Source organism: Eulemur rufifrons, chromosome 12 (genome assembly GCF_041146395.1).
Source record: "Eulemur rufifrons isolate Redbay chromosome 12, OSU_ERuf_1, whole genome shotgun sequence".
Classification (NCBI taxonomy): Eukaryota; Metazoa; Chordata; class Mammalia; order Primates; family Lemuridae; genus Eulemur; species Eulemur rufifrons.
Genome location: NC_090994.1, coordinates 26,405,344 through 26,424,021, shown reverse-complemented (window position 1 = coordinate 26,424,021; position 18,678 = coordinate 26,405,344). Strand labels below are relative to the sequence as shown.

At 40.5% G+C, this 18,678-nt stretch overlaps 1 protein-coding gene across 1 annotated transcript in view; it reads right to left on the bottom strand.

Moving 5' to 3' along the window:
- Positions 1 to 5,364: 5,364 nt before the first annotated feature.
- HOOK3 (hook microtubule tethering protein 3) overlaps positions 5,365 to 18,678 on the bottom strand; it is a 96,501-nt gene continuing 83,187 nt past the window's right edge. Inside the window, exons 18-23 of the mRNA XM_069485030.1 lie at positions 14,634 to 14,716; positions 12,616 to 12,716; positions 10,369 to 10,473; positions 10,008 to 10,079; positions 6,810 to 6,946; positions 5,365 to 5,637 (exon numbers count right to left, since the gene is read on the bottom strand). Coding sequence (XP_069341131.1) covers positions 5,631 to 5,637; positions 6,810 to 6,946; positions 10,008 to 10,079; positions 10,369 to 10,473; positions 12,616 to 12,716; positions 14,634 to 14,716 — 505 coding nt within the window. The 3' untranslated portion in view covers positions 5,365 to 5,630. The remainder of the gene's footprint in view (positions 5,638 to 6,809; positions 6,947 to 10,007; positions 10,080 to 10,368; positions 10,474 to 12,615; positions 12,717 to 14,633; positions 14,717 to 18,678) is intronic.

Genomic DNA, 18,678 nt, shown 5'->3' with positions numbered 1-18,678 from the left:
ATTGTATTTTGGCCTCATGTGTCTGTGTATGTTTAATTTTTAATTTTTTACTTTGGGAGGAACAAAAGCAGCTCTTTCCCTCAAAGGTCAGAGTCTAGATGTCTCTACTCCAGCGCTGCTTTCTCTAGGTGACCTGCCTGAACCGAGCACGTCAGCAGGACAGGGAGTGACACAGAAGAAAACACCACAGAAACTTTCATACTCTAGAAGCACGTCTCTCATCTAAAACAAAATAACACAACTCTGAGAAAATGTTCTTAAGAGCAAATATCCCTATTCTTTGGTAATAATCATATCCATGTTTATGTAACAACACGTATTTCAGTACTTTTGGACTATGATTTGAATGTTAATATATTCAAGTTACAAATGGAAGAGTGCTGGCTCCTCAAAAACAACAAAAAAAAACCAACCCAATAGAACAAGCTAAAAACTTTGCTACGTATGAACTTAAGAAAATGTCCAAGTTCATAAAGCCCATCTTTTACAGCACGACTAAGAATATTTCTGTAGCATTTCGGAGTCTGACTCGCCAGCTCCTGCCTGTAGGTGCCTGCAACAGCGAGGAGAGGATTGCAGGGAAGGGCAGCCTGCAGGCTGGTGTTTTAGGAGGAGGCACTCAAAGGCAAGCACAGCTGCTGATTAACCACAGGGTTGGTTAGTTTTTACTACTGCAGCTCCAGAAAACATCAAGTTTCAAGTGTGTTTGCATTTGAGAGGATTTGGCTTCACGATATTGTGTTGTAAGAGAGTCTTCTTAACGTGACATGTAAAAAGTAATCCGCTCCCAGTAGCCCCATCCTAGCTTCACAGGGATTTCTAGGCTTAGGCCTGCAGACTCCTGGCTCTGAGATATTAAAAGAAAATGCCAGAAAGGTAGAGAAGAATTAAAGTAATGATCTAATATTAGTAAAGTGCTATAAATCTTGCAGTATACTACATAAATGATTAGACGTAACAGTAAATAATATTAAGATACTCATCTCTAATAGAGGTGTAAATAAAATGAACACACTATAGAATATATACAGTAATCACTATCCATAGGTTGACAAGTACACCAAGAATAAACACAAATCCTTTTTATTAATTTCACAACATAATTGCTAAAGTAATATTTTCCTTCATTAACTCAGAGACCCCCTCAAATGATAATGCCTGCTGGGAAGTCTCCAGGCGTATCAAAGCCTGAGCATGCTTTGGCAGTTTTCTTTTCCTCACTTTGAGGCTGCTTGTCTCATGATACCGAATTCCTCCTTCAGACTCTGCGTAGAGACAGTTTAGGATTGACGGGCCCACGGGCCCAACGTTTGGAGGCTGTGGACACCTCTGATTTCATCTGTAGACCCGAAGCACCTGATTCTGAGCTCCTGATGCTCATGTATCAGATACACAAGGGCTCAGTTTGAATATACTTTTAAAAAAAAATGTCTACTTTTGCCTTCATTTTAAACAAACCTATGTGTGGGGCTACTGTGTGTAAACAGGAGGACACGACATTGACCCTGTGGTTTGCAACCAGACAAGCCGCAGATGTAGGTAACAGCACAGCTGGGCACAGACTTCTCACCTCCTCAAATCGCTGTATCCTTAACGGCCTAAAATCACTACCTCAGATTTAGTAATGGCATAACAGTCTCAAAATGAAAATAAATATTTTCCCCTCCACTAATAAACATACAGTTATGTGCCTAGTTAATGCCCACTGAAAGGAAAGAGAACTAGAAAATAGATTTTAGTCTACTCTTTTATCAAATGATCATGTAATAAAGACAGAAGATCTTATGTAAACTGTCACTTTAGGAACACTTGTTTAGAAAGTGCAAGTTTCACTGTGTTAGTACTTCTACCTGCCTGGGTATTTGTAATTAGGCCATTTCTTATTCCAATAATCCATTCTATTCTCTAGGAATGCATTTGCCTTTAGTCTTCTGCTACTTTCTTAGATTTCTATTGTTACTTATATACAGCATGCAAACCTAATCTTATAGAATATTATTGGAAAATATAAGAAAATAAAAATAGTAAAGAGAGATATCAAGTAATTCTGATATCTATGTATCTATCTATCTTAGGAAACACTTACAGACTCCCCACAATCACCAAAACTCACATACTTGCCATAATTAGGTTCAGGTCTCTTGTTTCTCAAATAAACTAACATCCCTTTCTCTATCATTTCAGTGCAATGTGAAGAATCCAAGGATATTCATGTTTTAAGATAACATGAAATATAAATTTTATAAGTTTTTATATTCATAAAGATAACACATATGAATTAGATTGATAAAAGGCTGTTTAAAAATCAGATAATCTATACATACTCCCAGAACATCATTAGTGGTTTAGAAGAGGTGGCTCCCACCACATTTGTGCTTTTCTTCGGTTCATAGAAGGGAAGCGAAATATTAACACTTCTGTAATTTGGGGGAATGCGAAGGGTAGACATGATTATAGCTGTATCAGCAGCAATTTATATATTTTTAGGCTCCTGAGAATTGAACAGTATCAACTGCAAAACTTTAGAACATTTCTGTGCTAAAATTGGACAATAAAATTTTCAAATATTTCAATATTTTGAAAATAAAATTTTCAAAAAGGAATATACACTAATTATTATTTCAATATTCTTTTTTTTTTTTTTTTTTTTTGAGACAGAGTCTCACTCTGTTGCCCAGGCTAGAGTGAGTGCCGTGGCGTCAGCCTAGCTCACAGCAACCTCAAACTCCTGAGCTCAAGGGATCCTCCTGTCTCAGCCTCCCGAGTAGCTGGGACTACAGGCACGCGCCACCATGCCCGGCTAATTTTTTCTATATATAATTTTAGCTGTCCATATAATTTCTTTCTATTTTTAGTAGAGATGGGGTCTCGCTCTTGCTCAGGCTGGTCTCGAACTCCTGAGCTCAAACGATCCGCCCACCTCGGCCTCCCAGAGTGCTAGGATTACAGGCGTGAGCCACCGCGCCCGGCCTATTTCAATATTCTTTATAGGAAGTAAAAAATTGGATGACAGATACATTGAGAATAGCCTTCCTCATATAAAAAACTTCATGATATAAAATATTCAAATCGTTTTAGTCATAAAGAATATGTTCTGAAACCTCTTTCTGAATGTAATGAAACTGGGTTGGATAATTATCAAAGCAAGCTGCCATTTTGACAGGATTATAGGAAAAGAGATTATCTTTATTGAATGGAAAATCCTTGTAATTTATAAAGAGGGAGAAATAAAAAAACAGGATAAAATAATTTTCAAAGATTCTGACATCCGTTTCATCGTGCTCAGTACTGTCTTTCACCCTTCGGCGTGTCAGGGGCGTTACTGCTACGGACAACGCCACGTGGGTCTGATGGCCGTTTCTAGGCAGAGTCCCTTCATAATGTAAGGATAAACAGTCAAAATATTCTTCTGTAGTTTAATGAACAGACAACCACTGACTACTGATCTATTTGCACAGTACACAGTTGTAGTTAGCTCCTTTGTGAGAACTAATGAAATGAATAGGCTGATGTTTCTGACTGGGTAACATTTAGCTTGATTTTGTATAATTGAGCTTTTTTTATATTAACAAAACAATAAAACCTCAAAAAATTACAGACCACAGTATTACCTTTATTATAATGTAATCGTCTCATTAAGCCAATTTTACCAGATTAAGGATATCTACTAGAAATAAATCAATCTTGATAAATTTTGGAACATGGGTCCTTTATTTAGGGATTTTTTTTCTTGGTTATTATCAAGTAGTTAGACAAATGATAAAAAGATTTGATTGAGTTTTTCAAAGTTCTTTTAAAATAAGTACAATTGTATAATTTATTCTCTTTTCAGATGTTATAAACTACTGTTTTGCTGGATTCTTTTCCTATTACAAACTTAAATACACACTGTGGAACACAAAGGCTGCTTTAATATCTTTAGTTATTACCTTTATACTCTTACCCTGGTTAGAATGAGAACAGAAAACGAGCTGTTTGTTTGCAGGAATTCAGACACTGGCGACAGCTCACTCCACCCTAACTGGATGACACTGTGTTTACGCCACTGCTGGGCCTCGGGGACACTGGCGACAGCTCACTCCACCCTAACAGGATCAACACTGTTTATGCCACTGCTGCTGCTGGGCCTTGGGGACACTGGGGACAGCTCACTCCACCCTACCGGGATCGACACCGTGTTTACTCCACTGGGCCGCGGGGCCTCGTCCCCCGCACAGGCAGACGGGGCTCCAGGGACTTGGTGAAAATACAGCACAGCCTCGCTCCCGTCTAGACAAGGCTCCTGATGTCTTTTACCTTCCAGATAGACCATACGTCATCACAATCCTCCTGAGAAACTATTACTCATTACTGGAAAAGTAGAAATATCACAAACCCCGTCCAAAGCTGGGCAAAAGAAACAGTTGCCACTATTGGTTACGTTTTATTCTTAGCTTTGACACCTGAAAGTATATTCAGAAGCTATTTTTTTATAAAAGCTTGTTTTGTTTTGTTTTGAAACATCATAAAATGTTTAGAAACAGAATTGCCTCTCTGTAATGAAAGTAATAAACCAAACTTTAAAGGTGCCATAGAGGAGAGTGAAAGTTATAATGTAAACACCATGATGAGAGCATACAACAGATGCTGGGGGAAATCAGAAGTAAAACTCCTTTCTAGAAGCTTGGCACCTTTCCAACCCAATTAGAGAAAAATATCTGGGTGGATAGGAGAACAGGACTGGGCAATAAACAGGGAACAAAAATGAAAACTTCTTATCACCGAATAGAGTTCATTTAACCATAGTTCATAGATTCTTGCTTTCATCTATCTCCCCTGCACATATAATTTCCCAATAATTTAAATTTCGTCAAGGTTAGTGTTCATGTCCTAATTTGTTTTAAAAACAGCTGAATCCTTATGCTACTTGTGAAATAAGGGTGGGGGGTAAGAACCACCTTAGTTTTTAATCTTTTATTGCAAAACTCTGCGTGTGGCTCAGGTCTGCCTGGCCTCCTGCTGCCCGCCAGGCTCTCCCTCATCACTAACTCTTGCGGCCTCGCGGTCTCAGCAGGCAGGAGGCTCAGGCAGTGCGCAGACTCCTGCACCGGATACAGTCGGCACGGTGCACGAGGCATTTCTGGGCACGTTCTGCTACCTTTCTCCAAATAGTTTCTGAGGACAAATAAAAACACCACTGATTTTGAGGGCAGCTTTCTTATATAAAAAGGAAATAAGGACTTAAAATTAAACACACCAATATAGTTTCAAAAATTTCTTAATTATATTTAGCTTAATTTAAAATTATTTATATTTAATATACAGAACTAAATGAAACCTGAATTTCCAAAGAGCAAGTACATGAAATGACATCCTCCTAGTAGGTGACCTATCTAAAAACAAACAAAAAACTGGCCTAATTTCAAAAACTTTTTGCTTTTAAAAAAATGGGCTGCGGTACCAAAAAAGGGATGGAGGGAAACTTAAATATAATTTGGGATCAGATACTTAAACAAGTCAATGTGGAAAGTTAGACCGAAGACATCTCATTTTCAAATGAATGATGTTTCGCATTTATATAGCACCTTACATACACACAGTGCTTTACTGTGATCACGTGGCAGCCATTCGTCACTGTAAATAAACGTGGTTTACAATCTGTGGACAAAAGGAATAAGCATTCTGAGGCAACCCAATACCAAAGAAAATCTTTTTAGTAACAAATTCCTGTGCTAGTAAATAGATGTAAGAAAAAAAAGTAGAGATTTGTCATAATATCACATATAAGAAGTTACTTATTAATCTTAGTGACTGATTTTAAGATGTTAACTGTTAGGAATTATTGAGAAATGGAAGGGTTTATATTAAGGAATAAGCAAAACAAATGAGGCACAAGTGAACAAACAGCCCAAAAGGTAAGGCTGTAAATGTACGTATGAAAGATGAATAAATCTTTCAGATGTGGAGAGCAACTGAAAGCATAAATGTCAACCATATTGCTAGAATCAGATCCTCAGTTACTAAGATATTCCAAAACAAACAAAAAAATTAATGTACTGCCTGATCTTTTTCTCTTCTGTAACATACCTCCAAATAACCTCACCAGTGCATTCACTTCTGCCAGCAAACAAGATAGCAGGAAATAATGAAATTTTACATATTTATGTTTTAAAAATAGTCTCCAAATCTATGGACAAATTTAATTTCCTATAAAATAATCTGAAAACTCATTTTTTTCTCTAAATAATTCTACCAGGTGCCTTAAATAATATCTGATTAGCACCTCTGCCAATGTATTTACGTCTTTGCAAAAAGAACACTTGTCAACCATTTTGTATAGTAAATATGCAAGTTATTTGAAGTGCATTTGGAAAACAATTGAAAACAGAGATTAATACATCATAAAAAGATTAATTCCCTTTAAACAAAGACATTCTTATAAAGCATGATAACACATAGGCACAATAAGGAATATAAATTGTGTATCAATTATTGGCAGAAAATCTAATTCATTACAAAGCCTACACCTTTGGGGAAGAGGACATTTTCATACAAAGAAAAGTATTACACTATTATACAACATTTTTAATTGGACATGTATAAATTTTTGGCACATTAAAAGGAACTGAAAGGACTACAAAATAAAGCACAAAGAATCTAAAACAAAGATACAGGAGAGAGAAAAAGTCCCCAAAGGAGAAACACTCCATGTTAACAGAGAAGAGAAACAAAAAATAAGCTGGCTGAATTTCCTGAAATGTTGTTATATGTAACAGAAGTATGCTTTGAATGCAGGCTGTTTTTTGTTTCTAATGGCAAGACTTCTCTACCTTGCTGTGGCTGGCTGGACGTGGCCGGGGTAAGATCTCCGTGTGCTCGTTGCTTGCCGCTGCCTCGCCAGAAATGACTGCCCAGAACCTGTGCTAGCCAGTCTGTCTTCGGCGGCCTTTTTATGCAGAGTCATTCCCTGTAACAGGAAAAACAAACAAACAAAAAAGTAATCAATGAAAAAATAGTGGAATATTCTCTGAAAAAAGAAAATTTCATCATGCAGAAATTTGTTACAGTGCATCAAAAAGCACAATTAGGAATATTAATTCTACTCATTATAGATTAAAATCTTATAGAGGCATTTTAGTTCCAACAATTAGGTACAAATCTTTTGGAAAAATTCAGGCTTAATTGTCTGATTTCACAATAACCAAGACAATATATAATGACGACAGATTTTTAGAATATGTTACCCATATTCAATCATATTTCCCTTTCAAATTAAATGTATAAAGTGATTTTCCAAGAAAAAAAGTGCAACTGATTGATAGCAGTTGATTGACACGGGTTGTGGAAATCTCTGGGCTTATTTAGAACAGAATAGAAAAACACACATGAACCTGTTTCTTACGGTGGAAGCCCACGCTAGGTATTACATATACATACCACTATGGGGTTTTTCTTCACTTCAAGGCAGACTTGTATTCGCAAATTAAGAAAAGTTCCTGACAGCCCACAACAGAGGGCAACCGAAAGCAGGTGGTCTTTCTTGAAGACAGGAGAAGGGTCGCTGGCTAGCTTACGGGGGCGAGGAGCGCCTACCAGGAAGGAGGAAACCTCCGGGGCAGCCCCCAACGGGAGGAGTAACAACGATGCAGCCATCATTCTGCTTCACTCAGGGCAGAGGCTGCGGGTACCCCAGGACAAGCCGTCTGCTGGTGCTCATTTAACAAGCCGGAGCAGGGCCCTGCCCGGAGAAATGCTCAGAACTGAGGGCTGCTGTTTAGGCCCCCCAAGCCCGGCTGCGAGCAAACCGCTGCAGGCAGTGGGGAGGCCGGCGGGGAGGAGGGCGGCAGGTGCGGGGAGGCCGGCGGGGAGGAGGCCGGCGGGGAGGAGGCCGGCGGGGAGGAGGGCGGCAGGTGTAGGGAGGCCGGCGGGGAGGAGGGAGGCCAGCGGGGAGGAGGCCGGCGGGGAGGAGGGCGGCAGGTGCAGGGAGGCCAGCGGGGAGGAGACCGGCGGGGAGGAGGCCGGCGGGGAGGAGGGCGGCAGGTGCAGGGAGGCCGGCGGGGAGGAGGGCGGCAGGTGCAGGGAGGCCAGCGGGGAGGAGGGCGGCAGGTGCAGGGAGGCCGGCGGGGAGGAGGGCGGCAGGCGCGGGGAGGCCGGCGGGGAGGAGGCCGGCGGGGAGGAGGGCGGCAGGTGCAGGGAGGCCAGCGGGGAGGAGGGCGGCAGGCGCGGGGAGGCCGGCGGGGAGGAGGCCGGCGGGGAGGAGGCCGGCGGGGAGGAGGGTGGCAGGTGTAGGGAGGCCGGCGGGGAGGAGGCCGGCGGGGAGGAGGCCGGCGGGGAGGAGGGCGGCAGGCGCGGGGAGGCCGACGGAGAGATCTTCCGGGCGTTAGTTTCTAAGGAAAACGGGTCACGGCTTTGCATTCTTAACGACTTCAGTCTACCGATACAAGCTCAAATATACCACATTTTCCGAATGAGAAAATCTAGAACACGTTTTTTTAACTCAACTTGAAATCAAAGCATTTAAGGATCTGAATAAAATTATCAACTATCTATTGGTAATCTTTAATTCAGTAATTTGGCTACATATATTAAAAACTATATTTGATTTAAAATATTAAAATCTGTTCACTTTCACATTTCAAGCAATTTTATTCAAATTCTTCCCTCACTTCTCGGACCTGGTATCCGTCGCAAGGCCGTTGCCCCCCTCGCCCTCGCCCGACTGGGGGCCCCTGAGACCGCGAGCTCTGAAGCGGAGGCGCGACGCTGCTACTGGTGTCCTTATCCGAACATGACCTGTGGGAGTCTATCTGGAGTTATTCCTTCGCTCTGAAGCATTAAAAGTTAGGGCTGTTCTTTAGTACCATGTCACAGAATAAATAAATCTGGTTCCATGACACACACAGTATGTGAAGTCATAAAAATCAATCCAGCATACAAAATCACCAGTGAGGGCTGAAACGCAGGGCTCCAGGATCACTAACGCTAAGCTTCAAGGGGGACAAAGAAGAGACAGAATAGCTGAAAGTCAGGACTAATTCCCAGAAAACTTCCTTAAATATATAGTTTTCTTCTCTACCTTTAAATTTTAATTTTCAAGAAATCTACATTTGTTAACAGTAATAGTAATCTAGACGCAATATGATTTCCTTTTTGTTTTTTAAAATTGTGATAAAATCTTAACTCCATAGTTTTGACCAAGGCAAATATAAATGTGGCTATGTCATGAAATCCATGAATTTTTGACAAAGACCAAGTCACATTATGAGGAGGCCAGGGACACTGCCCTTTGAGAGGCAGTATCAGTTCTAACTGTGTAACAGAGACAGTGACACTGTGCCAATGACAGAGCTTTAGGGTCAGAGGAGGATTCTGAAAGGAATCTGGTCCAATTTCGTGTCTCAGACAACTAACATTTTGAAAAGGCAGAAGCGGTGGTCTTGCTGGGGAAAAAGAACAAAAAGAGAAAAGGAAGACAAAAAGTCTGGGGAAAAAATATTGAAAAAAGTACAGCATTCTTTAAAAGTCATAACTATTCATGTCCAGACCAGCATATTGATGAGCATCAGTTTTTCTGTGTTGGGGTACTCAATTTCAAAACCTCCCACGGCTCAGGGTCTGACACTGTGAACATTTCCGACCCCCCTGAGCTGCTTCAACAGCCCAGACCTAAGCACCACCTTGCGGAGGCCCTGAACGGCCCCACAGAGCGGCAGTTACTGCAGCTGTCACTAATGGCGTCACTAATGGCGTCTTCCCTCATAATCAACAGCTCCGAGGGCCAGAGATTAAGCTGACATTTATCTTTCTACCCGTCAGAAATGCTGCTGCTGTGAAAGTGCTCCAGCCCTGCCTGCGGTGCCCCTGGCGCCTGCCCCTCAGCTCCGAGGGCAGCACGAGGTACCAGTCGCGTGTGCCGGGGTGGCAGTCGCTTTCCGGTCACGCGGCAGGGTGACTTGCACGGCAAGGGAACATAGCAGCACGACGCAGGCATCCAGCTGGGGTTGTGTTCTGGCGTGCTATTTCCTTACCATATTGTACCAGGCACTAACAATGTATTTCTCCTCCATCTCTCTCTGACTCTTCGTTTTCTCATATTCTTTCTAAAAAAAAAAAAAAAGCACACGTAAACATGAAAAGATATAAAATAACTCAACATAAAAAAATACTTACAATTAACTGTCTAAATTATGGATACGATTGTATAGTAAGGATCCCAGAAAATAAAAAATCAAAAAACAAATATTTTGGCTGGTCCAAAGGTAGTGGGTTATCAGAACTTACTAACATTAGTGTCACTAAAGTTGGTCTACACCCCTTGACTGCTAAATTTGACTGGCTTAAAGAAAACCACCACCAATGTGTTATTGCATAGTACAGTGAACCACCTACCTCTAGGGAGTGGAACAGTCGGTCCCGCTCCTGGAGTTGATTTTTAAGAGCTTGTATTTCTGGTGCTGCTCCTTGATTCTGTTTAGGATCTAAAGTACGGATAACCTGCAAAAAGTAATAAAAGAAACATTTTCAAAGTCTCAAACTTAAAAAATAAAACATCTAAGAAAGGAATTAAAAAAATCAAGGGATAAACCAATGAGAATCAAAGGCTATCTTCCAATGGTACTTTGGAAGTGAACATATAAAACAGTATTAACTGTTATAACTTTTTTCCTTGAGACAGGGTCTCGCTCTGCCACCTGGGCTAGAGTGCCGTGGCATCATCACAGCTCACCACAACCTCCAACTCCTGGGCTCAAGCAATCCTCCTGCCTCAGCTTCCTAAGTGGCTGGGACTACAGGCACGCACCCACATGCCGGGCTGATTTTTCTATTTTTTGTAGAACAAGGTCTTGCTATGTTGCTCAGGGTGGTCTCAAACTCCTGGCCTCAAGCCTCGGCCTCTCAGCATGCGGGGGTTACAGGTGTGAGCCACCACATCTGGCTGCAATTGTTGTAACTTAAATAAATTTTTTTATGGCTACAGAATAGTCGTACATATTTATAACTTTTTAATTATGTAAAAGAATCAGTTATAAGAAGCAATTCTGGCTAAAATTAATAAATATAGTCATGTGTCACACAATGGTGTTTGGGTCAACAATGGGCTGCATACATGATGGTGGTCCTGTGAGATTAATGGAGCTGAAAAATTCCTATCACACAAGTACTTACCATTGTGGCACAATGTCCCCACACCGTTCAGCACAGTCGTATGTGGCACAGGTGTGTAGCGAGGAGCAAGAGGCTACACCACACAGCCTAGGTGTGCAGCAGGCTGTATCATCCAGGCTTACGTCAGCTGACTTTATGATGTTTGCATGACACAACTGCCCAACGCTGCCTTTCTCATAATATGTCCCCATCATTAAGCAACTCGTGACTGCACTCGGGCACCACTGACCGCTGTCTACCCTTCTGTTCCTCCGATTCAGCTCAGCAAGCCCCCTGCCTCTCCTCAGGCACGCACCGCGGGGAGTCGGTACCAACTGGTTCAAACCTATTGCTGTGGCCCCACCTCCTCCTCTGCTGTGGCTCAGCCTGGGCATGGGTGCTGGGCCAGTCCTGGCTGGCCAACAAGAGGGCTTCTGGGAAAGTCTTTTTACTTTTTTCCTTAAAGCTTTTACTATTAAAATGCTTAAGCCTATAGAAAACTTGAAAGGGTAGAAAATACAAACCCATTTACCTCAACCTAGAGTCACCAATTGGTACACAGATGTGCGCGCGCACGCGCACACACACACACACACACGCACGCGCGCACACACACACACACGCGCGCACACACACACACACGCGCGCACACACACACACACGCGCGCACACACACACACGCGCGCACACACACACGCGCGCACACACGCACACAAATGCTCACAGGCATAGTTACTTGTTTTAGGGACTATTTGCAGACCGTATGAAATCTAACCCTTAAATATTTCAACGTGAATCTCCTTAGATTAAGGATATCATCCTATATAATTACAATACCTTATCATCTGTAAAGAAAATGAACAATTCTATAAAATCATCACTATTTAGTCCAAATTCACATTTCCACAGATGTCCCTAAAATGTCTTTTATAATTGACTTCCTCCACCCCCAATCGCAGACCCAAAGGTGAACACACTTCATCTGCAAATTAGGTGGGGCTCTCGCACACTCCACTGCCTGTTTTTGTTTTTATGACAAGAACTTTTATCCCAAATTTTAGATTTACATAATGGTTTATTGAAGGTGTTATTTAACTTGTTCCAATAAACCTCATTTTTCCCGTGAACTGGAAGTTGCTTGGGTTTGGGCTGATTATCACTTTCAGTGACACCAGTGACACTCCGTCAGGAGGCACAGGATGTCGGCTGTCCCACCGTAAACTAGTGGTGCTCATTTTGATGACGGTTATGGTGGTGACTACCACTTGTTTCCTGTATCAGGTGTATTTCCTCCCAGTAATTAATAAGTAATCTGTGAAGTGACCTATTTTGATCACTGCTTCTTGTTCAGGCTCCTATTTGTTGAAAGATTTGTTTTTCCCTGACAGTTCTCTGTGCGAGAACTCACCACACTGTACGTGCACTGCATTTCAAGACTATAGTGGAACATGGTCAGAAAATGGAGTGAGATGTCCACAAATTCATACTTACACTTTTGGCTTTCTCTAAGTATTTTTTATATCGTTCTTCCATTTGCTTCATTTCTTCTTCTTTCTTCCGTAAAGCTTCTTGTAGTTCTTCGATTTTTAAGGCTGCAGATGAGACACAGTAAAAAAAAAATACTTTTACATCGTAACAACTTTAAATATATTTCAATTGACCAGTAATGAATAGTTAAAAGCTTTGAGAGATTTTATACGCAATTTTCTTTTGTAAAAAACCAATTCATAGCTGGTCGTAGTGGTGCATGCCTGTAGTACCAGCTGCTTGGGAGGCTGAGGCAGGAGGATCGCTTGAGCCCAGGAAATGGAGGCTGCAGTGCACTATGTTTGAGCCACTGCACTCCAGCCTGAGAGACAGAGCAAGACCTCATCTCTAAAACCAAACAAACGAAAACCCAATTCATAATTTTTTTTTTACAAAAAGCTTTTCTTATAAATGAACAAAAATTTTGCCCAATTTTTGCTTTATACATTACTCATAACAGTATAGAAGTACATAAATTAAAAAGTAAAAATTGATGGATGAATGAACAAAATGTGGTATATATGTACAATGTACTATTATTCAGCCTTATTTCTTTCTTTCTTTTTTTTTTTTTTATTTTAGCTTATTATGGGGGTACAAAAGTTCAGGTTATATATATTGCCCATGTACCGCCCATCCCCCCAAGTCAGAGCTTCAAGTGCGTCCATTCCCCAGACAGTGCGTCTTGCACTCACCATGTAGTTATACCCCCATCCCCTCCCCCCACCCCCATCTCCCCGAATCAGCACATTCAAGCGTGACCATTCCCCAGACGATGGGCAAAGTACTCATCATGTAGTTATACACCCATCCCCTCCCCCCACCCCCTACCTCAGTCTGATACCCAATTGATGTCATTCCCAAATGTGCATTTAGGTGATGATCAGGGAAACCAATTTGCTGGTGAGTACATGTGGTGCTTGTTTTTCCATTCTTGGGATACTTCACTTAATAGAATGGGTTCCAACTCTCTCCAGGAGAACCAAAGAGATGCCATATCACCGTTATTTCTTATAGCTGAGTAATACTCCATGTTATACATATACCACAATTTACTGATCCATTCATGAATTGATGGGCATTTGGGTTGTTTTGACATCTTTGCAATTGTGAAGTGTGCTGCTATAAACATTTGGGTATAGGTGTCTTTGTCATAGAATGACTTTTGTTCCTTTGGGTAGACGCCCAATAACGGGATTGCTGGATTGAATGGCAGGTCTACTTGAATCTGTTTAAGGTATCTCCATAATGCTTTCCACAGGGGTTGCACTAGTTTCAGCCTTATTTCTGATACATACTACAACATGGAGACATCATGCTAGGTGAAATAGGCAAGACACAAAAGGACAAATATGATTCTACTTATGTGAGTTAACTAGAATAGTCAAATTCATAGAGACAGAAAGTAGAATGTTGGTTACTAGGGGCTGAGAAGAAAGGGGAGTGGAGAGTTACTGTTTAATGGTACAGAGTTTCAGTTTGGGATGATGTAAAAATTCTGGAAATGGGTAACAGTGACAGCTGTACCACAACGTGAATGTACTTAATGCCACTGGACTATAGACTTAAAATAGTTGTTTTGTTATGTATATGTTACCACAATAAAAAAAGTAAAAGCCTGTCCTCTCACCTCTCATCTCTTGGTTAATACAAAAGAATTAACAGAGTTAAGCTACCTACAGGTGTAAATATCAATGGAAGTACTAGTTTGGCTGAGTTACACGCAACTATAGTACAATATGAAAATATCTAACTTCATATAATATTCATTGGAATCCATGGTTGTGGAAAAATTCATAACTATAATTAGAAATTTAAGACATAAAGATGATTATATACTCTTTCTGTAAAAAAGCAAATTCTTTAATTGGTAGAATATGTAATAGGGCCTATTTCTTAAGGAAAAATTTTATATAAACTCATTATCACTAGGGTAGTGTATGGTTAGCCCATTATAAAACTATGAATTAGGAAAAACTCACAGCTGTTGTTAAATCTTGGCTCAAGATCTTCGATAATGGCTCTCTTCTTCTGCAGTTCATTATTGGCTTCGTGCAGCTTCTCTCTGTAACAAAATATGTAACACTGTGTCACCTACTACTGTTTCTATTTAATATATTTTTCCCACTTCAAATTAAAGATCTAAGTTCTTTATATTTGGATTGCACACAAGTGCTATGAAACAAAGATGAAAAGACTAAACTAACATGATATATTTTAAAAATAAGTAAAAAATAAAGACAAACATTTTTGCTTTGTTTGAAATAATAGCCATTTCTTTTACGTAAACCTGTATAAGCGAGGATACAGATCTTTATTTTTTCTAGGAATAAGGATATTATAAAAATTAAATTTAAAACTTAGCAGAGGTTTTACAATGTGAAATCTTGTTGCAAAAAAAATAAAGTTCTAAAAATAAGAGAACACTACCTATCCATAAAAAAGAATGAACTAATCACATAGGCAACCATATGAATAAATCCCACAGAATAATGTTGAACAAAAGAAGTCAAAAGGGTAATTAACGTATGACTCCATTTCTATGAAGGTCAAAAGTGTAAAAACTAACGGAAGGTGATATGAATAGATCTCACAGAATGGTGAACAAAAGAGGTCAAAAGGGCAATAATGTACGACTCTATTTATGCAAAGGTCAGAAGTGTCAAAATGAATGGAAGGTGACTTGGATCAGCACTGTGGCTCCTCTGGGGATGAAAGCAGTCAACTGGGGGGAGAATGCAGAATCTTGCTACGTTGCTGGAAATACTCTACATGTCGATCTGGGTTACATCAAACTGTACACGTAGGACTTAGGATAGGCATACTTTCTTACTTAAGTTATATTCCAAATAAAAGCAAAAGAATTAAGAGAAAGCAAGTTTTTTTCTCTGGTATTTGTATATGTGTAGTTCTCCTTTTATAGTATTTATTTATTTTTTGAGACAGGGTCTTGCTCTGTTGCCCAGGCGAAAGTGCAGTGGCGTCAGCCTAGCTCACAGCAACCTCAAACTCCCGGGCTCAAGCAATCCTCCTGCCTCAGCCTCCGGAGTAGCTGGGATTCCAGGCGTGTGCCACCATGCCTGGCTAATTTTTTCTATTTTTTTGAGGGACAGGGTCTCCCTCTTGTTCAGGCTGGTCTCAAACTCCTGACTTCAAGTGATCCTTCCACCTCGGCCTCCCACAGTGCTAGGATTACAGGTATGTGCCACCTCAACCGGCCCCCTTTATAGTATTTAATGTGGCACTATGTAACATGAGTAGGAGTAACAGCTGTAAAAATTGGAAGATATAAAAATCATGAATTAAAAAAATAGATCACTTTGTTATATCTATTTCTGATATTTATGTATACATATATAAATCTTTTTCTTTCTCAGTTCTTTTTTGAGGGTGTGACATGTGACTTGTGTTACATATGTGATTTATATAATACATATAAAGAATGAAAACTAAGCCTAGTGACTTGCCACCAGGTTAGGAAACAGAAATCATCCTAAACCTTAAAAGCAGCATATATCGCTATCTCCTTCCCTGAGGCTATCAAATCCCTGAATTTTAATCATTCTCATGATTTTCATGATGGTTTTATTGCCATTGTGTTATTCCTAAACAATACATTCCTTAATTTTGCCCAATTTTTACTTTATACATTAATCATTATATATTATTCTGATTGCATCTTGCACTAACCATTAATGCCTTTAGATTAACCTATGCTCATGTGCTGGCCCTAGTGCACGAATTCTCCTCACTGTATGGTGTTCTATTGTTTGAATATACTTCATTCTCTCGCTTTCCAATTGGTGGGCATTTGCATTGTTTCTCCTTTTCTGTGATCACAGACAATATTCTTCCATACTGTCTTCTAACGTCTCCTGGTACACATGGACAGCAATCTAGGAATCTAGGGTATGTACAGTGGAATTGAGAGGTCACAGAATACGCGCATGTTCAAGTTTACTAAGTAAACTGATGTATACTCCTACCAGTGGTGGATAAGAATCACCATTGCTCAACATCTTTAGCAGTACTTAGTATGCATGCTTTTAAAAATATTTGCCAATTTGGTGTGTGTAAAATGGTCTCCATTGTAATTTTTTTTTTTTTTTTTTTTTGAGACAGAGTCTCACTCTGTTGCCCTGCGTAGAGTGCAGTGGTGCCATCAGCTCACAGCTCACAGCAACCTCAAACTCAGGGGCTCGAGCAAACCTCCTGCCTCAGCCTCCCGAGTAGCTGGGACTATAGGCACGTGCCATGATGCCCAGGTAATTTTTGCTATTTTTTTGAGAGACGGGGTCTCACTCTTGCTCAGAGTTGGTCTCGAACTTCTGACCTCAAGCGATCTTCCCACCTTGGCCTTCCAGAGCACGCTAGGATCACATGCCTGAACCACCATGCCCGCCCTCTACTGTAGTTTTAAATTTGTATAAGACTATCTTTTGAGATGTCTATGGGCCTTATGGTGGGTTGAATTGTATTTCCCCCCAAGAGTAAATTGAAGTCCTAATCCCTAGGAGGTATGTATGTATATATTTCATTATTTGGAAATTGCATCTTTGTAGATGTCATTAGCTAAGATGAGGTCGTGTTAGATGAGGGTGGGCCCTAAATCCAATGATTGGTGTCCTTATAAGGCCACATGAAGACACAGACAGACATATAGAGAAAAGAATGTCACCTTGAAGATGGACAAAGAGATTAGAGTGATACATCTATTAATACTAGCTTATTAAGTATGAAATGCCTGACAGCTGATACTTCTGACATTTTGCTTTGACACTTCTTGTTTTTTTTTTTTTTTTATTGTGAAAGTGCATCCTCGTTGTTTCAGATGCATGTTTCGGCCTGTGATTACCTTTCAAAAAAATTTTTAGAGCAATTTTTGTGAAACCATACATAGTCCAGAATTTGTGTTATTTTTATATATGAGTTCCAGCGCAGAGAGCTTGAAATATCAACAAAGTGTTTGGGAAAGATGTAGCTAATGAACGCACAGTACATTGATGGTTTGAGAAGTTACATTCTGGTGATTTAAATCTTAAAAATGAGCCATATGGTGACCTGAGACCAAGCTGGATAAGCTGAAAGCTGTCGTGGAAGCGAATCCATCTCAACCTATGTGTGAATTAGCAGTAAGGTTTCATGTTACTATTCCAACAATATTGGACCACTTGAAACAAATCAGCAAGGTAAAGAAGCTGAATAGATGGGTTCTGCATAAATTAAATGAGCATCAGAAGAAAAATTGTCTCAAAGCTTGCCTGTCTTTGCTGTTACGACATAAAGGCGAACCATTTCTACACCGTATTGTTACGTGTGATGAAAAAGGGATTCTTGTCCACAATCCCAAGTGTTCGGCACAATGGTTGGATAAAGATGAAGTGCCAAAACACAATCCAAAACCAAATATTCACCCAAAAAACCTAATGGTGTCTGTTTGGTGGTCCAGTGCTGGTATTACCCACTACCGCTTCGCAAAACCCGGTCAGTTGATGACAGTGGATGTCTACTGCAGCCAGTTGGACAAAATGATGATGATGCTTGCGATTAAGCTGCCAAGATGGGTCAACAGAGACAGGCCAATCCTCTTGTAAGACCACACGTAGCAAAAAACAATGCTGTTCAAACCGCAGAAGCTGGACTCGAAACTCTGTCATCCACCATATTCACCAGACCTTGCACCGACTACCACTTCTTCCAGGCTTTGGACCACTTCTTGCAAGGAAAAATACTCAATTCTCAACAAGGTCTAGAAAACGCCTTTTGCGATTTCATTGCCACTAGCTCTCCAGGCTTCTTCGCTGCTGGCATAAACAAGCTACTATTAAGATGGCAAAACTGTGTCAATAGTTTAGGCACATACTTTGATTAGTTGTACTGCTTCTTGTTTGAGATATAATAAACTAAACTTTTGACTCAAAATCGGACATTTCATGTTTAGTGACCTAACACAACTAAGGAACACCAAGGACTGCCGGCGGCAGCCACCAGGAGCCAGGAGAGGGGCAGATTCTCCCTCAGAACCTC